The sequence below is a fragment of the Leuresthes tenuis genome, unplaced genomic scaffold, assembly GCF_036924035.1.
Source record: "Leuresthes tenuis unplaced genomic scaffold, fLeuTen1.0.hap1 SCAF_6, whole genome shotgun sequence".
NCBI lineage: Eukaryota > Metazoa > Chordata > Actinopteri > Atheriniformes > Atherinopsidae > Leuresthes > Leuresthes tenuis.
In genome coordinates, this window is record NW_027325360.1 from 18553324 (window position 1) to 18579797 (window position 26474).

A 26474-nucleotide genomic window follows, 5' to 3' on the forward strand; every position below is an offset into this window, starting at 1 on the left:
AGGGGCCAGAGATGCCAGGACATTACCCTCTACGCCCCCTGGGACCCCAGTGTAGGAGAGAGGATCATAGTTTAGGAGGGAGAGAGTAGATGTGTGAGGCTCTTGCAGTCTTTATGATTTTGATTAATATCTGTATACCTCCAATTAGCTATATTAAAAGCCGTTTCATTATCAATAATAATGGACCGAATGCACACAAATTCCACCACTTTTTTCACAAAGCTGAAATTGTCATTTTGGACTTGGTAGATAATACTGACTTGAATTTGTCTCACTTACAACAATGACTTATTTAACTTTAAACAAAAACTAAGCAATCCTTCTGCAAAAGCAAAGATAAGAAAATAGTCAAATTTCTTGTCTTTTTATTCAAAATAATAATGCTTTTAAAGTTCTTACCTGTCCATAAACAGATGATAGGGAGGTAAAAGAGACCCCTGGATGGCTTAGTCATATCTACCTTACAGTAACTGTAGCTTTTATGATCTCTTTTATGATCTCACAGCCTGCTCTGTGTGTGCGCGCGCATTTGTGTGCCTTGTTTATGGGTGCGCTAAATGAGAGCATGCCATTTGGCTTTACCGGGAGCATTGCATTATGGGGGATTGACATGTCTCATAGTTGTGACCTTATACTAACAATGGAACCCCCTCACCCCCTCCCAACACACACGCAGACATAATGAGAGGGAAAAAGAGGGGACAGTGAGAGCTATTAGACATGTGAAGCTCTGTCAGCGTTTCGAGAGACAACAGAAAAGTGAGGACAGGACTTTAATGTGGACGGCAGAAAGTCAGTGAGGAACTAACAACCAGGGACACACCTGCTTACGGCTGTTAGATCTGAGGTGAGATAATATCAACACACCCAGAACATTAGACAACACCTGCATGCACACATACGTACACCCCTGCACACACACACACACACACACACACACACACACACACACACACACACACACACACACACACAGCCTTTTAGGTAATATTGTTTCAAGTGTACAACAACTTGTCCAACATTCTTTCATCATCACTTACTCATAGTTATAGTACACACACAGTTATAGTACCCCCCCCCCCCCCCCCCCACACACACACATACACACATACAAACACACACACACACATACACACATACAAACACATGCGCACACACACTGGCCTTTTTCTTTTTTATTAGCAGTGGGTGGCAGCTTGAAAGAGAAAGTGAAACTTTACAGCAGGGACATCAAGGAAGCATGATGAAGCTAAAATGATCGAGGTAAAACCTTTTCACATTTCTTTACAACAAGATCTGTGTGGCAGGCACAAGACAGATAGATTGTTGTACAAACAGCTCATTTCAGCCAATTCTTTCCAAACTGCTGCGTTTTTAGTGAACTTGGAGGTTGTTACCAGCCTTTTTATCTGTTCAGCATGCTACAGTGCTGCATTAATAATGTCCATGCAGCCTGATTTACACTGCAGCTGTTGTCACCTCACAGTTATAGCAGCGTCCTCGTCTTGTTCTCTCCACATGGTAAATCATGTGATGTTTTTTTTTTATGTCACATGTTTGAGTATCCCTCAGGACGAGATGTGTTGTGGGCTGATATTCAAATGAGATTAGCTTGCCCGTATTAAGTGAACACGCGCTCAGTACAGTCAAGTTAGCAGCTTTCCTCATCCCTGCAGCTCTGTACGGGGAAGAGTGAATTATTCTGGACAAAAGTCACTTTAACTGCTGCAGTGTGGCGGGGTCATGAGCAGAGGCCTAAATACTGAATTCATCCATCAATGTTTGACAAAGTTTCAGTGAAGACAGGAAGGTCATAAGCCTAACATAGCTGGAGTAAACAAAACAGCCAATGCCTGGATGCTCATAGTATCACAACTAAGCTGTTTGACCCCACAGACACTAGGTGAATTTTTTTCTAAGTCTCTCTGAGGATTGGTGCATCCTGCTTTGAAACCTCCCTGACATTGTATGAATAATGTCTTTGTCTGAAAAGATTTCCATTTAGATTTTTGTCGTCATGGGATCTTTGTATTTTTCACTTTTGTCTTCCAGGTTTAAGAGAAGACGTCCTGAGAACTTTTCATCACATCATCGTTCGCCATTCATGTTAGGTGGTCCTTACAGTAGTTGCTGCTATGACCAAATGATTTCAGCGTCAGCTGTCAGCCTGTCACACAATTTTTTGATCACTGGTTGATGGACATTTCCTTTGCAATGGGCTTGGTGAGGCTGTTACTGCTGTTTAGTGTGTCTCTGGTTGGGTCTCAGCCCTCCCAGAGTTCACAGCAGGTGTCACCCGCTCCTCATCCTACAGGAGAACAATCTCCTTTGGGTGATGACAATCTGTCTTTTCCCTGGAGTCGTCTCCGACTGCCAAGGTAGGCTACGCACATATTTGCTCTAGCCACAATTTCAAAATAAATGGAAAGACAAAAAATGCAGGATATCTATTTTTTGACTCACTTATCAAAAAAGAGACATGTGTTTCCTCGTCTTAGATACATCATTCCTCTTCACTACCACCTCCTTGTGCAGCCTAACATCACAACTCTCAGTTTCACTGGCTCAGTGCAGATCCAGATTGATGTCCAGAACAATACAAATTGGGTTGTATTACACAGCAAGGGTCTACAGATCTCCAAAGCCACCATTTTAGACCAGAACCTTGATCATCTGTCTGATCAGGTAGTTTTAAATGTTGTGGATCAGTTTATTTGTCTTTGTTGCCTTCAGTCAACTCATTGATTTCCTCCTGTTTTAGGTTCTTCCAGTTCTTCATAACCCTTCCCATGAGCAAATAGGCATTTTCTCTCCCAGGGTGCTCAGCAGAGGGCAGAAGTATTTCCTTTATATTGACTTTGAGGCAGAACTTGCAGAAGGATTCTATGGCTTTTATAAAAGCACCTATAGAACTAGAAAAGGCGAGACCAGGTAAGGGCAGCTTCACTGTTTCACTGCACACATGGCAAAGTATCCAACACATACACTCTGCTTATGTCGCTTTTCAGAACCTTAGCTTCCACTCACTTTGAACCAACGAGCGCTCGAATGGCATTTCCATGTTTCGATGAGCCAAGCTTCAAAGCAAATTTCTCTGTGCGAATCAGGAGGAGTCCAGACTTTATTTCTCTTTCCAACATGCCTGTGGTGAGTGTTGCACATCTGCAGGATATATCATATATGTGTGGGGAAAAGAAAGCCCTCACTTATGTGTTTGCGTTTTTCAGGTCAAGACAGTTGAGATAAATGGTGGCCTACTTGAGGATCAGTTTGCTGAAAGTGTAAAGATGAGCACGTACCTGGTAGCATTTGTCATTTGTGACTTCAAGTCTGTCACTGCAACAACCTCATCTGGGGTGAAGGTGTGGGCTCTATGACAATATTTCAGACTTTCATTTCTTGCTTGATATATTACTTTCTCAGCCATGAATGCTGGTTTATTGGTTGGTTTATTCCTAAATCTGCCAGGTTTCCATCTATGCTTCCCCTGAGAAGTGGCATCAGACCCACTATGCCTTGGAGGTTGCTGTCAAAATGCTAGACTTCTATGAGGAATATTTCAACATCCGCTATCCTTTACCCAAACAAGGTGAGGAATCTTTATTCATTCATTTATTTACTTATTTATTTATTTTCTGGAATCAAGCCACATATGATTTTTAATGCCCAGATCTGATTGCGATCCCGGACTTCCAGTCCGGTGCGATGGAGAACTGGGGCCTGACCACCTACAGAGAGACCAGCCTCCTCTTTGACCCCCTCACCTCCTCTGTTTCTGATAAACTCTGGGTTACCATGGTGATTGGTCATGAGCTTGCCCATCAGGTGAGAATGATTGTTTGAACTTGTATCTGTCCAGTCATAAGATGCAAAATTCACTGTTTTGCTGCAGTCATTCAGTTTCACTGCAGTATTTAGCATTAAAACAGAATGGTGAGTTTTCCTCTTGCCTGCAGTGGTTTGGTAACTTGGTGACGATGGAGTGGTGGAATGATATCTGGCTGAATGAGGGTTTTGCCAGATACATGGAGTACATTTCGGTGGAGGCCACCTACCCTGACCTCAAAGTGGTATGTGTTTTAATTGCTGGCTTATGAATTATTATCAATCAAAAAGGCTGAAACACTTGTATTCATGTTCTGAACCCATACTTTTTCAGGAGGAGTATCTACTCCACACTTACTTTCAAGCCACTGGTTATGATTCATTGAACTCTTCTCGGCCAATATCCAGCGCTGCGGAGAACCCCACTCAGATCAAAGAGATGTTTGACACAGTCTCGTATGACAAAGTATGATTTCAATCACTTCAATGATTCAATCACCCAACTGATATTACCAATTCATTGTGACTAAATAACCTGCAGAAATAATTCAGTCATTGTCAGTTTAAAACAGGATATTTTCTCGCATCTGTATAGCTCAGCCAAATTTGAAAATGTTGGAAAACAGACAATAAGAACATACATGATTTCAAAAAGCTACAGCTAGTCACTCCAGCACTCATGGCACGTCATGTATAATTGTCAAAATAAATGTTTTCTCCACCTCTTTCCAGGGAGCGTGTGTCCTGCACATGCTTCGACACTTTCTGACTGATGAGGTGTTTCAGAGAGGAATAGTGCGATATCTTCGCAAGTTCAGTTATGGAAATGCTCAGAATCAGGACCTGTGGGACAGTCTGGCCAATGTAAGACACTGTTTACTTATTTTTGTCTCTTTGTAGCTCAAATATTCTGGGAAATTTTCTCGATGTGGCTACTTACAAATTGTACTGGTGATGAATCACTTACCTTTAAATAACCTTTGCATTTTCATCAGACAAAGAGCAAAGGGATGTATTTATGTGGTGTTCTTATTTGTTATTCTTATTCAATTCAACTCAATGTCTTTTTATGTTTAAGCCCATAAACGTATTACAAAACCAGTGTATTTTGCGTTACAGTCATTTTCCATCCAGGCAGCGTTCATTTTCAATGAATTAGCTATAATGTGAATATCAGGTAGATAAGACTTTGTTTCTTCACACTAATCAAAGTGAAGATTATGTGTGATTTAATTGCAAAGTTCTCTTCTCTGTTCCTAGCAATAGAGTTGAAACTGGAAACTCACTCCCTTTCCAGGAACACTGATGAAAACAAAAGCACACACAGTGCTCGCTGTGATGGATTACCAATATAAAGGAAATTTAGAGTCTCTCAGAGTTACTTTTGTAACTCAACTGAACAGTAATGGAGACAGCTTCCGTGTAGTAAAGAGATCACGTTCAGAATCTTGAAAATGTTTTGGGTACTAAGGCACTCTCTCAGAAAAGTCTCTGGTCCTAAGCTCATTAAAAATGGATGGAGGAGAAATTGAAGACATTCACTCTGAAATTCAGTATATCCAGCTTGTTATCAGCATTAGAGCACATGTAACTTGCACATTTCCAAAGGCGCCAATAATGCAGAATGATAATATGTTCTGAAGCAACATATGCTGCCATCAAGACAAGGTTTTCTTCAGGGAAGTTTTTGTTTTTGTCAACAAAACAATACCAAACTATCTCATGTCATGGCTCCACAATGAAAGGGTCTGAGTGCTATTCTGGTCTGTCTGTAGCCCAGAACTGTCAGACACTCACAATATTTAGCAAATTGTAAAATTAATAATGCAGCAAAAGAGGCTTTCACTATTAAAAAGCTGAAGAACAGGAAAACATCCATTAAGAACAGGAAAACAGCAACAGGCCTCCTCTGTTCCCAAACACCTTTGAGTGTTTTTTTTTTTTTTTAAGGAGGTGATGCAATATAATGGTAAATGTGCAACTTGCCCAGCTTTTAACATTTAATAGTTTTATATTTTACGCTGCTTTTTCGAAGGCTGGACTGTATAATTAGTAAAATAATTAAAATATGCAAAATGTTTAGTCTTTTTTTTGTTTGTTTTTCAGACATGCTCAGATGAGGAATTCATCTCAGGAAAACATTGTTACAGCAGCAGCCAGGCCTCTAAGAATGCAGTGAGCAAACATCTAAACATCAGTTTCACTGACCTGTCATCATACAGCCTGCAAAACCGTGATCACAAGTATTGATTTTCAATATACTTTCTCCTGAAGTACCTGTTTGCTGGCGAACATCTAGACCTGACTGCCATGATGAATACTTGGACTCTGCAGAAAGGTATTCCTCTGGTAACTGTAACCAGGAGGGGGTCTCAACTGATGCTCAGACAGGACAGGTTTTTGAGGACTGTGCTACCTTCTGACCCTCTGTGGTCTACATATCAACAAGGGTAAGTAAGCTGGTGTAATTCTAAGTAGCTTTCAAATGTTCAGAGTAATACTCTTTTGTCTCGTGCATAGTTTCCTTTGGCATATCCCTTTGACATATAAGACAGACGCTTCAGGCACCATTCACAGACACCTGATGACATCACACACAGGTTAGAGAATATGTTGTGTGAAATTTTCTACAATCCTAACTTTTCTTTGCAGTTCAGTTATAATATGTTTGCTGCTTTGTTTCATTTAGACAGTATACACATAGGAGAGGAAGTGAGCTGGGTGAAGATAAACTCTGACATGACCGGCTATTACGTGGTTCATTATGAGGATGGTGGCTGGGATGTAATGACAAAAGTACTGAGGGAAAACCACACTGCTCTGAGCTACAAAGATAGGACCCACTTGATACACAATGCATTTCAGTTGGTCACGTAAGTACGAGTGTGTGCACGTGCAAGAGTTTTGTGTTTGTCTATACAGAAAAACATCAGTGACAATTACACATGAAACAGCATGCTAACTATTGTCTCTCTTCAGTGCAGGGCATCTGCCACTTAATAAAGCCATGGACCTGATTGGTTATCTTCAGATGGAGGAACACACAGTGCCCCTCCTCCAAGGACTGGGCTATCTGGAGGCCTTCTACCACATCATCGAGAAAAGAGATGAGCTCCGTTTAACACAGAACCTGGCAGTAAGAGGACAAGACCACAAAGTTTTCATTATTACTGATGTTTTATATGAAATGTATGTCCACGTGAAATGCTGTGTCTCTGTGTTTTTCTGTTCAGAGGTACATCCTGCATTTTTTCCGTGCTGTCATTGATGAGCAGACCTGGAGTGACAGCGGCACCGTGTCAGAGAGACGTCTGAGGTCAGAGGTCCTGTCACTGGCTTGCCACCTGGACTACCCTCCCTGTCTGGAGCAAGCAAATCAGCATTTCAAAGACTGGCTTAAGTCCAATGGAACACTAAAGTCTGTCTAAAAATACTTATATATAACATACAAAATATATATATATATGTATACATGCTATGGCACAATGGATCATGAAATGTGATATTTTATCATGTGCCTTAAATGCATGTCTCTGCTTGTATTTTCTCTAGTCTACCCACTGATGTTGCCGAGACCGTGTACTCAGTGGGAGCTCAGGATGACCATGGCTGGGCCTCACTTCTAGAAACATATAAGATTTCCCTCTCTGAAACACAAAAACACAAGATCATGTTTGCTTTGACCAGCAGCAGACACACAGATAAACTCAAAAGGTGATGTACGCCTTCTTTCTGCTTTTTTTCCCCAAACAGTTGATGCTACCACCTAGTGGCAAACATGGGTTATTGTATCATGGTTCAGCTGCTCTACTTTTTGTTTTGTTTTGCAACTGCTCAGTAACCCCAAGTAACGATTATGAGCAAATTTAAGTCAGCAGTGACTGTGTCATTGCGTGTCATTGCGTGTCATTGCGTGTATTTGTGTTACAGACTGCTGGAGCTGGGTCTGGTGGGGGATGTGATTCGTTCGCAAGACCTATCCAGTCTCATCATACTGGTGGCCAGGAACCCAAGAGGACATTACCTCGCTTGGAACTTTGTCAAAAAGAATTGGGACACACTGGTTCAAAAGTAAGTATATCACGCTAGATGCTGAAAATAACCAGTCAAAACATGTGATGCCATAAAAGCATTGCTTTCCGATAATTAAAGTTTTTTTTTTCAAGAGTAGCTTAAATATTTTGATTCATGTCAAAAGCAGCCCTTTAGATATTGAAATGTCTTGACTTTCCTCTCTTTTCTTTCTCACCTGCAGGTTTCAGTTGGGTTCATTTTGTATCAGAAATATTCTCATTGGGACCACAGGCCAATTTTCATCTCAAGACGATCTCACTGAAGTAAAATTCTCTCCTAAATGATGAACTACTGTATCGTCTATAAGGCAATTCAGTTATCCATATTTATTTCAAATATATGTGTTTTGACTTTCAGGTGCAGTTGTTTTTCGAGTCCATCAAAGAACAGGCCTCTCAGCTGAGGGTTACACAGATGGCCCTGGACAACATGCAGAAAAACATTCGCTGGTTTCAGAGAAACTTAGAAACTCTAAGTAACTGGCTGGATGAGCAGATGAAGTGAAATACGATAAATACAAAGTGCTGTCTAGCACTTACCAAAAGAAGGCTAGGTTGAAATGTTGTTGTTTTTTTGTTTTTTTGGATTTTTACGTGTGTTCTCTTTTGATAATTTTAATGCTTGACGTCTCGAAATTGTGAACAGTTTTGTACTGTACATGAAAACTTGTAAATGTCTGCGGATTTAATGGTTAGAGGGAAACAATTTGATTGGTAGAAAGGGGAGCTGAGTGACAGTAGCATGTCTGACAGTCTCAACATGTACCATGAACATTGCGTTGTCTTTGTGTGTGTGAGACAGAGATTCATTCCGGGGTGACAGACAAAGCGGGTGTTGATCTACTCTTCACCAGATGAACAATAAAATGGTTCTTTTAACCTCCTGGCACCTTTGTATGTTTTTCTTTTCACCTAAAAACACATGTATCTGTTATTTAGTCCTGTTTACTCTGCCTGCTGTTTAATTCCATGAGCCTGTACTTGACACTGCGCTTGGTGTTTATACGTTTTCTTAACCTTGACATGAAATTCAGGTTGGCTTCCAGGAATTGAGTCTAAAACAGGGTGCTTTCACCCAACGGGTCTCTGTATTTAGTATTCATCATACTATTTATTCATGGATTCAGATTTAGATTTAAGGCAAGTTTTATAAAAATGACGAAGAGATACGGTCAATTGATGCAGTAGCCATGACAGCCTATTACAGAATGAGTTGTCCTCTGAAATATGTCAAAAGAAAAGCGCTTACGTTGTTATGCTTACGTACGTACGTCTTTCTGACCCCACCCCTGACCGCAACATCCAATCGGATATCAGCACTGTGATTTGATGGGAAGTTGTCAACAACGAGTCTGGAGAGAAGGAAATGTGACATTCGCTCTTGTGTTAGTTTGCAGAACACTTGGCGTTAAGATTTGTTTTCACGTTTTTAGCTTAAGCTTTTATATTTTGAGACACATACCCTGTATTCACCCATTATTTTAAAATACAGCTATGGGCGTTAAAGTTGGATAAAGGAAAGCGGCAAACGTTAGCTTGCTGAATGTTGTTCAGTCACTTAGAATTGTCAAAAGTTGGCTAGTTCCGAGCTAGCTACTACGTAGTTAGCTAACGGTAGTACGGTGGGGTAGGCTGCGATTTATTGTGAGCGTCTGTGAGCGCCTGCGGTGGGTTGTGGCCAGCCAGAAAATCTCCTCCGTCGAAGGCACTTAAACGTACAGAAGTTACCCCGTTTTTCAACGCGAGGAGGTCTTTGAGAGAGCTTGCCATGGATCTGTTTGACAGTAACAGTACAGGTAAGGACGCAAGACGGTAGGTACAGTAACAGATAGCTAACAGCAGCAGGCCAGCTAATAACTATCGGGACACTGGTTGCAGGCTCAGGGGGAGTGACATTCACTCGAGGACACATTTTTAGAGAGGTGCAACGGGCTTTTCACAAGCCTCGTGAAAGCAACTCGTTATTTTCAGAGTAAACCAGTTTATTTCCACTGCTGGAAAATTCTCGGAGGCTAACTTGATCTCAGTATCATTTGACAGTCCTGCGATGACATGGTACCAATTACACGTCTCCCTCTCATAAGGCTGAGCAGAATTGTTTATGTACAAGTCTAGCAGCTCATGGTGTAACATTTTTATTTTATTTGAGCCAAACAACGTCAGCAGAAAGTATAGGATAGTTTGTTTTGACACAATTTCGTGCATAAAGGTGAGACAGTGTCTTCCTGTTAAGAATCACATGTCTGTTTCTTTCTTTGTCTTGGTTTGAAGAGCTGATAAGTCATACTCGGCTCAGCTCAGGATGCCAGCAGTCAGCTGTTTTCTAACCTCTGCTGTGGCCCCAGGGTGTCCTGGGCTTTATTAAAACAAACAAGAGGCCAAACACCATAGTAGTTATCAGGGAAACTGACTGTTTTTAAACAGGAAGAAACAACAGCCCAATCACAGCAGTGTGACTTCCTGTTTTTTTCTTCTTTTCTTTTGATTGTGAGCATTCTTCGTTATGACTTTGTGATTTTTTCAGTACAATCACATGTTTGTCAGTTAATGGTGCGAAAGCGAAATGCTTCCTTTATGCCTTACGCATTCAACCAGCCATTTACAGTATTGTATTACAGTATTTGATTACAGTATTGTTGCATGGTTCAGTGCAACCACGTAGGTATGGAGGACTGAAACAAAAAAGTGTATAAGTTTATTAGATGAATAATGCTTTCGAAATTGAATGTAGTTTTAATCAATGCAAAAATAATTAAAGAAATCCTATTTTCTACTATGATTTCAACCTGCAATAAATCATTACTTTCCAATGAAGATAAAGGTAATTGAAAACTGAGTCACAAAGTAAATAAACAGTGACACTAAAACAAGCCTAAATGAATGCAATTTAAGATTAAATCAGAAAAAAAAACATTTCTTTCACATTCTATATGATTATTTTTGCTTTCTAAATGAGTTTCAACTGTAATTCTAGCTGCATTCATCATCGTATGAACTTATTTAATTTATATATTTGTATTTCTTTCAGTTTTAGTCCTCCATATGTTGGGTGTTTATTTTGTGTTTCCACTGGGGCCAAATAAATGGATGCACCTGCTAAACTCAAACAGATACTTAACTACCCTTGTGTCAGTCTAAGGTAGGGATAATAATACTGTTTGGTGTAAACAGGAAGACCACAGTCGGCAGATAAGATGCTGTATTTACATGTATACCCGTAATTTATATTAGCCTGGGTTGACAGTAACAAGTGTGATAACTACCTCTCTCAACCAGACATGTCATATTGCTTATATAAAATGTCTCGCACCATATTAACACAACAACAATCCAAAGCTGTTAGAAGTGGAAATGTTAGCCAATGAAGTGTAATATGTCTTTATGGGTAATATTCTTATCAGAAACTCCTCTGCACATTACATAGTACCTCACCACTTAGCTCCTCATCTATTAATAGGCATTCATACCACAGCAGTGTAGTCCAGACAGAGAGACTGTGTTGCAGTCATATCAGAAACACTGTACAGGGTAGTCAAGGAGTCAAATAAACCACCTCCCACATTTTTGGATTGATGATGTTCTGGGTATTTAAAGCTAATCTTTGCTGTCATTTAGTGAACAGTGTGACTTCAGCAGGTGTTTAGTGTCACCCTCTTTTTTTCTTTTCTTTTTCCTCTCTTCCCTATCACATCCATTTAATACTGACCTGATAATGTAATGGCCATCCTCTGTAAAAGCATGGATTGATTGGAAGCACGGGGGACTCGCAGCGTTTTACTGTTTAATGTATTGAATTAGGGAGCTGAGCATGACTCTCGTTGTTTCAAGAATTACTGAGGAAAGAATTTGGCTGCAGTCAGACACTGACGTGAATTTAGTCAAACAAGGCTTCATTCTTGCGCTGTTGCCGAAGATGCTTGTTAGTTTGAGGAAGTGCAGGCTTTTGTATACCGCAGTGACATGTGACATGGCCAGATAATAAATACTCAGCGCATTTCCATTTCTTCTCATTTGTGGGGACACCCACAGTTGTTTGATTTTACTGCAGCAACATTGAACTAAAATGAGATGTTATGAAGACAGAGTGAGAATTCTTTTCCTGCACACAGATTTAGTTAGAAGTGTGCTGTGCAGAGTCTCACCAGCCTGACGAACCTGTTTTATTTGGGTCAGAATGCCATTAAAGGAAAGAAACTCGGTGTGCTAACAGGAAATTGCAGACACTCAGTCAGTGTTTTGTTAAATCTAGGTTCATGTTTCCTGCACTTTCATTGCCCATAACAAGCCTTTTTGTTGACGAGCACGTTGTTTCCACTTTGTTTTGAGGGAAATTCTGAAAAACACAGCAAGTATGCGAAAAGATTTGGGTCACTTAGTGCCACTGTACAAAAATCATTTGTGTTCCCTTGGGTGCACATCTTGTCTTTCTCATGGCCCATTTCCCTTTTTGAGAGTCATTTGTCTGATTCCTCTTCTTCTGTGTGTGTTGCAGAGCGTGCTAACCTGCCGAGGAACATGATTGAGAACAGCATGTTTGAAGAGGAACCTGATGTTGTAGATTTAGCCAAAGACTCCGCTGCATTTCCAGTATGTCTCTTTCATATACTTATGTTACGAGTAACATAAGCATGCTTCATTTGTTTCATGAATACCCAACACTCTCAGGCAGCACTGCAAATACACATTAGTTTAGAAGGTATCAGATTTGTTTTGATTTTTAGAGGGAGTTTATGAAATTAGATAGCCATGCAACCAATTAGAGAAATGCCTCAGTGGCGTTTTATTGTAATAAATCCACCCAATATTAGTTCATTGCTTATTGTGTCAGCCTGTGCAAGGCCAGCTGGGAATCTGTTTAAATAAGATAGAAGGGGCGGGGGGGTTCAACATGAGCTCTTTTAATCATGTAGCTCCCAGGTTACGGTGACCACCGATGCTTATGTGTACTCTGTCACATCACTTTGCCTTTCACTGATCTTTAGATGTAATTTTAGAAATCTCAGCTGCATCTAATTATAATCAAAGTTGAATGAATTTCTCCAGGCAAAGAGGGACAATTTAGTATGACATCAAAGCAATATTGTCATTGTGTTCCCTATATTCCCTACCTTTATCCTCTCTCAGCATCGAATTTCCACTGTCATCTTAATCTGCGTTGATTGATTTACCTGGGAAGACAATCCATTTATTATTATTATTATTATTATTATTATTATTATTATGAGAAACACTGCAGAGTTTAACTGGAGAATGACAGAGTGCCCTGAACATGCTCTTTCTAGGCATTTCCTGCTCTTGACCCAGATGAGGTGGCGTATGAGCCTCGTAGCTCACGGTTACTTGTGCGAGGCCTGGGAGAAAATGACATGGATGAGGATGAGGAGGACTGCGAGTCTTCGGCTCGTCTCCTGGGCATGTCCTTCATGAATCGCAGCTCTGCTCTCAGATCCAGCTCTTCCCCTTACGCCAGACAGGCTCCGCCAAGGTAATGCATGGAGAAGGTCATCATTGGCAATCTTTCACAGTGTGTTTGTTCCACTGTTGTGTTGTGACATTTCTTAGAAGTATTCTATTATATTTGAGGTTAATTATTCAAGAGTTTTGTTGACCAGCAAAGGATGAAATCAGCCTAAATTTTTCTAATCGTCCAACCACTTTAGGAACATTTCTAAAACCTTTCTGTGAAATTGATATTGAGCAGTTAATGAGCAAGTACCTATAGATGTAAGAGATAAAGAGACGGTAGCGAGGACAGTGTTGTGAGTGCTTTTCTGGCTTAATGATAATCTATTTACCTGCTTGATCTCAAGATTCAAACGGACATGTGTAGAATTATACAATAACCTGTCGTGATAATGTGTAACGAATGGAGCTCAGATTCGCGTTGAAACATTTCCTGAAACTGCTGCTACACGTACAAGTCCTGATGATAATCTTGTGGTTACAGTTACATTGTTGGATAAGAAAAAAGTATCAATTTGCTTTAAAACAGTCAGTCATCACAAAATCAGTGTAAATGTGGTAAAACCAGTGAGCGTACTGTTCAACTTATTGCTGTATTTCCAGACCACCAAAAGTAGCCATTAAACAAAGTCTCAGACAAGAAAAAAAAAAAAAAAAAGCATCTGTGCGTAACTGAACTCACATGATGCGTATTAGAAGCTGTGCTGTAATGCCATGTTGCTGTTTATGAAATGATAGAACCGCTTTTTACACACAAAACCTGCAACTTTTCCAGTCAAATCACTCGAGTTAGGGAAGTGTTTAGAAGAATAATCTTCCACACTGAGCAGTTTAGCTTTATTTTCTGTTTGAGACAAACCTGGCTGTCTAAGGAGCAGATAGTAAAACTAACATGTGGCCAAATTAGTTCACTCTTTTTTTTATGATAGATGACTTCATGCTCAAACAGTCTGTTTAAAGTCAATGTGATGCGGGTACTCCACAAAGAGCATAGATAAAGTCCTCTGCTGCACCATCCTTCATAATATTTAGAAACCTTTCTACACCTTATTACCATTTATATGCAATAGAAGTAATGTCGCATTCTTTTTGATCCCAGGTCTTGTACCCGACCCTCAGCCCGTACCATGGTTGTATGTGTGTTATTCCTGGTGATAGTGGTCTCTATGATCATGGTACTGTACTTCCTACCTGGTTGTACCTTCACGAAGGTAAGAATATATAATGTGAAATATTTAGGTGGTTCAGTTTTGCTAGTATTCGTAGTAATGTCTAGACAAACTCATTGAGCCAGTGTGTCTGTCAAGAAAGTTTCCCTTTTTATTTCTCTTTCATTCTTAGTCACACACTCATTCCTCCGTCTCACCTTAACCTTCAATACTTCTGCAGGCAGGCTGTCGTAAGCCGAATAAGACCAGTCCGCTTGAGCCAGTCTACCCTGTGTCCACGAGTGGTGAACTGTTTCCATGGACACAGCTCCGACTGCCTCACAGCATACATCCCCTCAGCTATGAGCTCACCTTGACCCCTGACCTTGATGACATGACTTTCACTGGCAGAACTGTTATCAACATGTCTATTCTTCACAATTCAAAGCTCATCGTCCTGCATGCTCAGAATTTCAACATTACCAAAGCGACCTTCAAGGTGGGATTGAAAGACATTTGTGTCCAAAAATGTTTTCTTTTATCTGCTGGTTGCTCGTAAACATGTTGTGTCCTCCAGCTGGGTGATGGGCAGGCGAGTGCTGTGACTGTACTGGAGTACAAACCCAGACGGCAGATAGCTGTGAAGTTCAAAGAGGAGCTGAAAGCAGGCCAGTTCTGTGTTTTGACCCTGGATTACTCTGCCAACCTCTCACACAGCTATGATGGTTTCTACAACAGCTCGTACACCGATGAAGATGGAAACAGAAGGTACACATATCTAATTGTTGTGCTGTAAGTGCAGGTGAAAGATGTGCTGTGGAATATGTCCAATACAATAACTCATAATGACACATTTACAAAACAGTGCCGCGATACTGGATTTTTTTAAGCTTGCTCTGTCTCATGTCACAGGGTCCTAGCAGCCACGCAGTTTGAGCCGCTGTCAGCCAGGAAGGCCTTCCCTTGTTTTGATGAGCCAACTTTCAAAGCAACGTTCTTGATAAAAATCAACCGAAAACAAAACTACATGAGTCTTTCCAATATGCCTAAGGTACTGTAAAATGAGTGATTTGTGCTGCAAGGTAACAGATGTAGAAACATCTTACTTCTTTTTGCTTATGCATACATTGATTTATATGCATATGAGAGGATATGAGAGCTGAATGAAATATTACATAAAGCAGAACCCAGATACAGTATGAATTACATTTGGTTCCCTTAAGTTGGAGCACTTAAACTTACTAGTTCTAGTTAAACTCTTGACGAGCCTTTTGAATGTACCAAATACCTATTGAGTCTATTGAATTTTATTGAATTATACTTTATTAGTCCCTGAAGGGAAATTATATTATTGCAGGACAAATAAGTGCTGAAAAATAGCAATAATAAGTCAAATAAATAGATAATGGATAAAAAACAGAAATGTGGCAGTGAGAAAGACTTGGCTGAAATCTGGAGATGCTCTTTCTTTACTTTTGTTGCTGAGTCGGCTGTTGTTGTCTGAAGCTGGGGAGAGAGGCGCTGGAGTCATTCATGTTCCCACTAAGATTTGTCCGTGGGTACAGTTAAGCTAACAGAGTTGACAACATAGTTGACTATAATACTTCCTACATCAGCTGATAGTGATCTCATACGTATGCTGTGCATTTCAGGCCAAATCCACACCTCTTTCCGACGGCCTTGTGCAGGATGAGTTTGAAAAGAGCAGCGTCAACATGAGCACATACCTGGTGGCCTTCACTGTTGCCAACTTCACCCCTATCACAAAAAATGTTTCGGAAACCGTGGTAGGTGTGACAGAGATATGCGTTACTCCCATTTCAAATGTCAGTTCAGGCTGTGCATCTTAAGCCTGTTTCAGAGCTGCATTATTATGTCAAGAGGTTGTGATGTTGCAGATAAACTTTCTACGCTTGTGTGCGTACAGTGCAAATGGCATTTCCGTGTCTGTTTGTTTAAGGTGTCGGTCTACTCTGTGCCAGAGAAGAAAGAGTACACTGACTATGCTCTGGAAACTGCTTCCAAACTGCTGGAGTTTTACAACAATTTTTTTGATATTAACTACCCCCTCAAGAAGCTCGGTGAGCACGCACATACGTGCTTATTTCTCATGTTGCATATGAATGATATTTTGTACATTTTATTTTATAGTGTTTCTTTTCTCTAACCTATATGCTCCCTTTCCCTTTGTCAGACTTGGTAGCCATACCAGACTTCCTGGCAGGAGCCATGGAGAACTGGGGGCTCATCACTTTTCGGGAGACCAGCCTGCTGGTGGGCAAAGAGTCCTCCCCTCTGGAAAAACAAGTGGTTGCCTCCGTCATAGCACATGAGCTTGCACATCAGGTAGTTTTTTTTCACTTTTATGCCTGTAAAAGCAGCAGAGACAGAGGGTATGTTCAGGGTACTGAGCCATCTGGTGCTGTGTTGCAGTGGTTTGGAAATCTGGTAACCATGAGCTGGTGGAGTGACCTGTGGCTCAACGAAGGCTTTGCCACCTACATGCAGTATATGTCGCTGCAGACAGTGTTGCCAAAGCTGGACATCGTGAGTTCAAGCGTCTGACCCGCAGAGTACTTCTCTGGTTTTGAAGCACATGCATTTGTGTGCTTTTGCAGTAAGTCTTGTTTGTCTTTTTGCAGGGTAATTTATTCCTGGCAGTGAGGTTCAGAGCCATGGACAAAGATGCGCTAAACTCCTCTCACGCCGTGTCGACGGAGGTCAACACTCCAGAACAAGTGGACGAGATGTTTGACTCAGTCTCTTATGAAAAGGTAAACTTTTACTTTACACTTCTGATATATCAGCAGAAAAAATATTCAGCATTCAGTTGTTTATTTCAGTGAAGAATTCCTCACTGCGCCTCGCACTCAGTCATAAGGTGATCCTCTAATTTGGGTTGTATCTCACGCTCTTTGTGCCTCTGCTTTTAAGGGTGCCTCTATTCTCTTGATGCTGAATTCTTCCTTTCCGGGGGATCAGCAGTTCCGAAAGGGCATCATTCAATACCTCAAACAATTCAGTGGATTGAATACAGAAACTGGCGACCTCTGGAACAGCCTCTCACAGGTATGTGAGCGTGTTCATTTCATTATACTAGGCACTTTGTTAAGAGTCGTTTATCAGCTTGTTAAAAAGGATGTTCATCCATTGTCTTATAAACAAGATCAGTTTTTTTTTCCAATACCGTCTGTCTTTATTTTCACAATCATATTGTCATCATATTAGTGATTCTGTATCTAAATGTTTTCTCTTGCATATTTTCATAGTAGCCACTCATACCTGCCACATTTCAGAGGACACTCTTATTCATTTTTATTCATTTTGAGAAACAATTCATGTGGTGTTGGATTAGGCAGAGACACTGTGTTTCTCTTCCTGTGTACAGGTGTCCACACAGCACCAGAATGTATCAGAGATGATGAGTTCATGGACATCACAGAAAGGCTTCCCATTGGTTACTATAAGCCGCAAGGGAGATCAGGTGACCCTCACACAGGAGCACTTCCTGCTCACCTCTGACAATGCTACGCGTACCTCCAGGTGGGTTTAATCACAACATACAGAGATCATAGAAGCACAAGACGAACCTAACTGTACTGTGTACTCCGTTTAGCTTGTGGAATATTCCTGTGACGTACGTAAATGACAGCTGTAGTTTGGCCCCGGAGTGCAGACAGATGTTCACTCTGAAGTCCAAGTCGGGTAAAATACAAAAACATTAATCTTTCACATCAAATAGAAGTGTTTTAGATGCCATGCCAAGTATTTTTTTGTTTGTGTCTTTGCCTGTTTTCAGACACTCTTAAGCTGCCAGAAAGCGTAAAGTGGCTCAAGTTGAACTACAGAAACACAGGCTTTTACATCGTCCACTATGGAGATGAGGGTTGGCACGCTCTTATTGAGGCTTTGTCCACAAATGTCAGTGTTCTTACGCACGAAGACCGTGCCTCGCTCATACATAACATGTTTGCTCTCTCCAGGTATAAAAAAACAACCTAAACAGTCTCATTTAAAAAAAAAAAAAAAAAGCTTCATTCAGTGATTAAAGTAAAGTCTTTTCCAGCACTGTTACAGCTTCACTTACTGCCTTTCAGACTGGGACGTGTGTCTTTCCGTCAAGTTCTCAACCTGTTGAACTATATGTCCAATGAAACTGAGACCTCTCCTGTGACGGAGGCTTTGCTACAGCTCAATAGCATCTACAGGCTGCTCGATAAAAGACAGGAATACAATCTCGTGGCTCGCATGAAGGTACAGTACATAAACGCACATGCACACAAAGTCCTATTTAGGATTACTGTGTCTCCATCAACCACACCAAATGAATATTACTGAAAACTGATATTGGCTGCATGAGGAGCTTAAGGTGTCATTTTTAATTTTGTCTGTATGGCTAAGAGCTTGGAGTCACGCAGCAATGCTCCAGCTCCTCCAGGTTATCTCCCAGCTCAGTCACACAGTGACAGCCTCAGTTTACCTGCAGAAAAATGAACGCTCTTACAGAGTCCCTGTGGCCTTCTGTTCAGCACACACTCTAATACAGAAACAGTATTCATAGTTAACTTAAAAGAAGCTCTGTCTGTTTGCCTGCTGTCTCCCGTGGTCTGGCTGCTTGTAGTGACCTTGAAACACTACTGCAGATAGAGTGTGAGTGTGAGTAATGACGCCCTGACAGCTGTGTTAATCAGACTCAATCTGGCACTGTTCCCCAAAACCTTTGTCCCGCTTCTCAGCCCCTGCAGATGAGCAATGAACACACCCCACCACAAATCATACTGCGTCAAAAATGCTGATCTTGATTTCTTGAAGTTAATCCCCATCTCAAAATGTAACTTTTTGTTATGTTTGACATTTGCCTTATTCACATTTAGATTTTTGAATCAGCCACAGCATCATTTTGATTTCCTCTAAATTAACAGGACAAAGAGCTATTGCACTTATATAAATGTTTGGATGCATTTAGTTTCTAAGGACGTGTGGTCAAGCAAACATCTGTGGTCTGTAATGTCATATTGTGAAAATCATTTTTGTTCAAAGTTAAACTGACGAAACGGTCTCTGTGTTCTAATGTATTCGTGATTTTATTTCCCCCCCTGAATGCTACAGACCTACATTCTGAAGCATTTTGATTCTCTGATTGAAAAACAAACATGGGGAGAGGAGGAGAGTGTTTCTAAAGAGGAGCTGCGATCTGCTCTCCTGGGGACTGCCTGTAGTCTAGAAGAGGAAAACTGCACTAAGAAAGCCAAATCCCTGTTTAAACAATATGTGGAATCCAATGGCACCTTCAAGTAAGTAAAGAACACAAGAATTATGTGTATTCTGCTCAGGGTCATAGTGGCAATAAGAGAAACGGTAAAACCAAGACACCTGTTTACAAAGAGAAGCCATCTCAAGCAAGGATTTGTAGACTTCATTGAATGGGTACTGAGCATTGGCTTGTAGGAAAGACATTGATGCTTTTTCACAGCTTTTTTCCCTGTTTTATTTAACTCTTTAGGATCCCAGGTGATCTGCAGCTGGTTGTGTTCTCAGTGGCTGCCCAGTCAGATGAAGACTGGTCGACTTTGCTCACCATGTACAGAACAGCCACCAATGATGCTGAGAAGCGAAAAATCCTGCAGGGCCTGGCATCAACTCAGGACCCAAGGCGTGTTGTGTGGTGAGTATGTATGTTTGAGCTCATAAAACAGGCATAGGCCTATTAAGCCCGTTCTAAGTCTAGGTCTAAGGTCTAAGTCCTTTGAATCTATGTTCATTCAGCTTTTCTGGATTATTTTACCAGTTGCACTTTGGCTTGTTCTTAAATGTGATTCAGCTTCTAACTGACTGGTGTAAAGTTTCCCTCTTCACAAAGTGGTACATCTACATTACAAGTAAAGTCCTACCAACCTCTCAGAAATGTCTTCATCTTTCAGATTTCCAATTAACCAAACAAGATTCCTCCTATTCCAGCACTGGAGAGACAGAAGCTTTTAATTTTGAATGCCACCTACATTATCAGGCACATTTGCACCAAGCACGGTCACATAGACAGTTTAGTCGAGCTAAGGTTACGGCTGGAGTTGGCCATGTAACCGGACCTCCATCCTTATAGCAGTAAACGTGCAGGGGATCTGAAGAGAGCTCTTGACTGAAGTATGTCTGATGCTTCGTGAGAAACTGTTACAGTTGAACTCCGCTATTTTTAAACCGAGACCTTATTTCTGGCATGAAATACGTTTATCTACTCACCGAGAACAGTTTGGTGAAAGTCTGCGTCCTTCGGAAGCTATTTAGATAACTCGCGATCCATATAACGTGTGAACGGGGCAAAATCAATGCAGCCTCTAAATAAGACATTATCTGTCTTTATTTCACCAATACTTCCAGACGAATGAATGAACAAATGTGTGTTATTGCTCTGCTAGCTCATAGGTGCTGTTATGCGGCTACTTGCGGCTATAGGAGAGCTAACGGAGCTTTTCTGGAAATGCTTTTAGTGACTGAGAGTTGACATGTTGTCTTAATGGGCTGATTTTCAGTCACACTTTCTTATCCGTTTAACTGTCTGACAAAAGTAACAGTAAAATATGTGAAAGAGAGCAGCTTTATTGGGAATTTGCCTGTATTATTATACTGTTTTTACAAAAAGATGGAACTTTGGCGCATGTACAGAACACCTAAGCCCATTTGATTCTAGCCTAATTTCAGGAGTCATTTGAACCCCAACCACGTTATCTGGGTGTATTAATCCTGCTTTGATCAGTTTAAAAGTCTGGTTTTGGTTTAAGTAACATAATTATCTTTTTTTAATTTTTTTTTTAATCTTGCGTCATGTTAAACGTGCTTTCTTCAGAATCACAAATTATTGTGGTAATCTGACCAAAGACAGACTTTTAAAATGCAAATATATCAATCCAACTGAAATCATAATTGTGACTGGATTAAAACACCCAGTTAGTCCAGGTTGGGGTTCAAATCGCCCTGCATGTATACGCTCAAACTGACGTAGGCGTGATCCAGTGTTCCAATGTTTAAGTGTATGTCGATTCATCTGAATTCCCAATAAAGCTGCCGTCATTCACACATTTTTGCTACCGTTCTTAGATGGCTAAAGACAATAGAAATTGATATTTAACTGAAGCGTCATTTTAAAAAAGTTACTTAAAGACAGTGTCTTTACTGACATGTAGGCTGATGGCCCACAGAGAAAGTGAGATAAAGCACCATATCTTGCACGTTCTCTCATACATTCCACAGCATTGCAGCGTCGGATATACTTTGGTTAAATCCTCCTGAAAACCTATAACCTTAGCATGACTGGTTGTAAGAATACACTTTACGTATGAAATGTATTAATTACCCTGAGGAGTATTATTGTCTGACCTGCAAAAGGAAACTTCTGTCAACATATTCAAACAGAGTCTTGATCAACTTGCTTTTTCTTTATCGTCAAGGTGACTTAAACCCTTTTTAAGGTGGCCCTTTTCTTTCGTACAAACACGGCATAGGGACTGAAAATGGACTATATGTGACTAGCGGGAGGCTCTACGGTGTGCACCTCTCTTACCAGCTAAGCTGTTGATTCCATAACACCGGCTTACAATTTGTAAGCGCAGACTGCTTTGGGGCAAAGCTGCCGCTGTTCAGTCTGTCTGAATGACCAAACAGGAAAAGTAGCAGCTTATCGAGGATGTCTTTTTGGTGCTGATAAGATGTGGCCACTGTGGGAAAATGGCTTTAGCTACATACACACAGAACAGCAGAAAAATCCTCTTGTCAATTCTCATGGACAAACATACCATAGAATACCTTAGACCTTGTTCTCCGTTATTGGACTTTGAATAAGACCTATACATAAAATATATATATATATATACAAGAAGCTAATTAGCTTATGTATTTGTACTTGATGACATTCTTATCTGGACAATTTACTCAGGCAGCATGGTAGTTACGATTGAGTGTACGGTGAGCAGCGTATTAACACTGGTTACAATCTTTCCAGGATTCTTAAGGAAGGTCTGAATGGGAATATCATCCAGACACAGGAGCTGCCTTTGGTCATCAACACTATGTGTAAGGGTTTTGCTGGCTACTTGTTTGTGTGGGATTTCATACAAGTGAACTGGGACAGCCTCATTGCGAAGTAAGTGTCCGCCTCATAAACGCTATGCATGAGAATGCAGTTTAAGATTTATTCACCTGGAAATGAAAGGATGAAGCATCATCAGAGTTTCCGTGCCTCTTGGCCGTAGGTTCCGTGTGGGCTCTTTTGCAATCCAGACAATCATCACATCTGCTACCTCGCAGTTCTCCACACAGGCACACCTTGATCAAGTATGTTTTTAAAGTTCTTTACCAATACAATACACCTATGCTTTCTCGTATTTTAAGGTTTGTGGGGAGGTAACAGTTTTGTGTGTGTTTTTGTGTCATGTGCAGGTGCAGGCTTTCTTTTCCAGTCTGAAGGAGCGTGGCTCTCAGATGAGGAGTGCGCAGGAAGCATTTGAAACCATTAGGCTGAACAAACGCTGGATGGACAATAACATCTCCACACTCCGAAAATGGCTTTAAAAAGGCACTCCATCCAGTGTCCGCCTCAGTAACAAACAACTGGGGTGTGTCTTCAAGAAGGCAGCGGTGTTTGCACTATTGTTGGACTCTGTCTCTTTAACTCCCACGAATCCAGATTGGAGTACTAATCAATGGTGAAGGCTGTGCTCTAGCTGGGTGGACAGGGTTTTAGACTTGAGATAGATGAATATGATCCCTCAGGGTGGCTCTGATTGTGTGTCTGACAAGATGTCGTCAGACACAAAACACACTCCTCACGTTTTATGCTGTCGACCAAATCTCCTCTTCAGATCATTTGAACCTCATGTCTGAGCTGACAGTCATGCTCAAAACAAACTCCTTTAACCCAGCCAAATCTCAGGCACCTAACCGTTTGAGCTGCAAAATGGCCTCTTGACTAATCAAAAGTATGATGAATGTCAGCATGGCTGTATGTGTGAGAACTGTCAGTCGTTTGATGCAGCTGTCAGGGTTTCCCCAGCAACTATGAATTGAAGTTACTGCTACTTGAAAGCAGCTTTTAGTTAGTGTGAAACTAAATGTTAAGAACAAATAATTGCCTGTCAGCCCATAATAACTAAGGTGAAGCATTTGATGTTTTAGTCATGGTTGGGCTGCGTTAGTTGATTGATTGATAGCTCGAAATGCCAAACTTGTTTTGGCATCCGTTGAATGTACTGAAAACCTTCCCACTGTGTACTGTGATGGATGTACTAAAAACAGTGCAGGTTTAAATCAACAACCAATGTGTCTTGGGTGAAAGCAGGCAGTGCACACTGGAGCCAAAAGGTCCTTTTTCTTTCTTTGTTCCTCCTTCAGCCAGAAAAGCATTTTAGCTCTGATTAGGGCTGGGCGATATGAGTTTCTTTTGGTCAAACAAGAAAATCAGAGAAATAGTCTGTTTATGTCATTATATGCCACTGCTATCCATGTCCCCTTTAAAGCTGCGTGTTGACTTCTCGCTCACACAGCTCCACCAACTCAGCAACCCTGTCGGAGTATGTTTTTTTTTTTAATTTATTTATTTATTTTTTTTTTACATGTAGTGACATTTTTGACGATCCATGGTTAAATTCCCATGCAGAGTGTCGCCAGAGTAGCGTTCTGAGCGCTCACGCTTCCTTCTCCACCTCCATCTGCCCAGCAGAGCAGCTGTGAGCTGTGCTTGATGGCTTCTTTCCATTACATGGTACTGTTTGGTGGTTCTACCTCAAACAAGGTTCTACGTGAGCCAAGTTATTACTGTATGGTGACGTGAAAACACAGCAGGCCACTGAATGGACAGAGAGACTCATCACCTGTGAGTGTGAAGAACGTCTCTGCAGCAGAAGCACACACAACGACACACTTCTTGCTGTTATTGTGAGCACGATTTATGGATATATGAGCATGTTTATTAGCCGTGAGTATGGACTTCTCCACTGGCCAGAGGTGAGCTCTGTTGCACTCAGTGGGTATGATCGCTCCATGAAGATACTCAGACGTTGCTCAAAGCCTGTTACCAGCTCAGTCAGTGCAACGGCCGCCCTGTACGCCTCTTAACTCCTTTTAGGTTGCTTTGGATAAAAGCATCTGCTAAATCTTCCCACACAGATACAATTTCCAGTGAAAATTGAAAAAATGGAAGCGCGTTACCGCGTTGAAGCGTTCTGTACCGTGTAATGGAAAAACGCAATAACATTTTCAGTGTCATTGCTCATGCACCTGCAGTATTTACAGGTTTCGATCTCTAATGTTGACTACTGATGTCTGATAACGGTAGTAGGAAGCAAAAAATGTTCATAAGAAAACTTTGTTCGTTATTTAGTTGGATTGAAATGCAGTAATGAGAGCAGAGATCGCAGGAGAGAAACAAACAGAGGTCGATGCCTGAAAGTGAAACCGCAGGTAGAAACACTTGAGCTTTCGTTAGCAGTATTAGCAGTGTGACAATGCTAAATATTCATAGAAAACGCCAAGATGTATACCAGGTACTGCTATTCTGTCTGAAAGTACCAAGATTTCCTTATTTTTTTGGTCATGTCGCCCAGCTCTAGCTCCGATCAACACGTTTCAGTTTGATGGCTTCTTTTTGCCTGCTGTGCAGTCATTGTGCAAACTCACTCTTTCACTCTACTCGTTTGTAAAAGTTGTAATTATGTAAATATTCTCAACCTTGAGCTTTTAGACGTACCATTTTAAATATCTTCACCTTTAGCATTTAACATTTGCTTTCTGTGTGCGCGCGTGTATATAGAGTCTAAAGGAGGACGGCTAAATTATTTAAAGTCTAGGTCAAAAATCTTTTCTTTTTTTTTTTTCTTTTCTTCCTCCTGAATAAAACCAAAAGGAAAGTCCTTTACTTAAGAATGTTGTTACAAGGGCTAATGTGCAGGTACTTAGTAGAACTGTTGATAGCGGTTGCTTGTCAGTTCAAATCAAATACAGGTCACTCCAGATTTAACCACCTATGTCTCTTCGAATTAGCTATTTATTTAGTGTTTTTATATTTTCTCCCTTCGTTTTCTCCCAAGATTTTATTTAAAGAGAGAAGCACATCCAAAGTGGTACGTATTCAGGTTGACTTGCTTGCATTTGCTTTGTTTGTTACGTTATTCTTATTGAAGCATCTTTGTCTGATGTATGTAAAAAAAACAAAAAAACTCTTGCTAAAGAGGTAACTCGTGAGATGTGTGTAAAGTTTCTGTTAACGTTGCCCTCAGTGATCACAGTTTGACTTTGAGCTGAACGCTTGTGACTCCTGGTGGTTGGTTGGGACGTTAACGCGGGCCAGTGTGGGATGAACCACAGTTCAGTAAACTGTAGTGAGAAGTGAGATCGATTGAGACAATGAGTGAATCAGGCTTACTTAAAGATTCTATTATAGTTTATATCTGTTAACAGGTTATAATGATGCTCCCCCTCATTCCATCGCAGTCTCAAACTGTGATTGTGTGTTTAACACTTCTCATATTCTTACAGCCCACCTTATTATCATCTCATTTTGTTTTTTGGCAAGTATTATATGTCTAGATTCTTTCCTCGGTGTTACCAATACGTAACAGGACTGTAGCAGAGAACCGTAAGTGCAGTAAACCCGTCAGATTTATCTTTGTTTTTGCACTAGGACGAAATGCTGTACATGCATCTGTAATTTTATTGCTCTTCACGTGACAAAATACAAGTAAGCTGTTTTCTGATTAACGTTGGGTCGTCATTCTTTCACAATCGATCAGAGTTTCTCAAATTGTTCACTCATTCCTGTTTGTAAGCTTCCAGTCACTTATTGACAAAAAATGAGATTAGAGATCTTCAGTATTGAGACTGCAATTAGAAATAAGCTGCATCCAAATTTAAATATTAGCTACACTCATAAACCAATATTTCATTCACAATAGAACAAAAAGGGTATCAAATATTTCGA

At 40.7% G+C, this 26474-nt stretch overlaps 2 protein-coding genes across 2 annotated transcripts; both read left to right on the forward strand.

Annotated features, from left to right (window-relative positions):
* The first annotated feature begins 1173 nt into the window (after window positions 1-1173).
* On the forward strand, window positions 1174-8781 carry erap2 (endoplasmic reticulum aminopeptidase 2). Its single transcript, XM_072388037.1, has 21 exons — window positions 1174-1263; window positions 2053-2378; window positions 2499-2685; window positions 2762-2931; window positions 3009-3147; window positions 3228-3362; window positions 3469-3589; window positions 3671-3825; window positions 3957-4070; window positions 4160-4291; window positions 4558-4689; window positions 5932-6000; window positions 6100-6275; window positions 6346-6425; window positions 6515-6698; window positions 6805-6961; window positions 7059-7243; window positions 7378-7539; window positions 7756-7896; window positions 8081-8162; window positions 8257-8781. The coding sequence occupies exons 2-21, from the start codon at window positions 2197-2199 to the stop codon at window positions 8401-8403; spliced, it is 2850 nt and encodes a 949-aa protein (XP_072244138.1). The 5' UTR covers window positions 1174-1263; window positions 2053-2196; the 3' UTR covers window positions 8404-8781.
* A 462-nt stretch (window positions 8782-9243) lies between these two features.
* On the forward strand, window positions 9244-26254 carry lnpep (leucyl/cystinyl aminopeptidase). The gene is made up of 22 exons (XM_072388038.1): window positions 9244-9694; window positions 12391-12485; window positions 13181-13383; window positions 14461-14572; window positions 14751-15008; window positions 15087-15277; window positions 15422-15560; window positions 16162-16296; window positions 16470-16590; window positions 16704-16855; window positions 16943-17056; window positions 17152-17283; window positions 17444-17578; window positions 17898-18052; window positions 18126-18214; window positions 18309-18492; window positions 18607-18763; window positions 19619-19803; window positions 20013-20174; window positions 22503-22643; window positions 22753-22834; window positions 22940-26254. The coding sequence occupies exons 1-22, from the start codon at window positions 9667-9669 to the stop codon at window positions 23069-23071; spliced, it is 3102 nt and encodes a 1033-aa protein (XP_072244139.1). The 5' UTR covers window positions 9244-9666; the 3' UTR covers window positions 23072-26254.
* The last annotated feature ends 220 nt before the right edge of the window (window positions 26255-26474 follow it).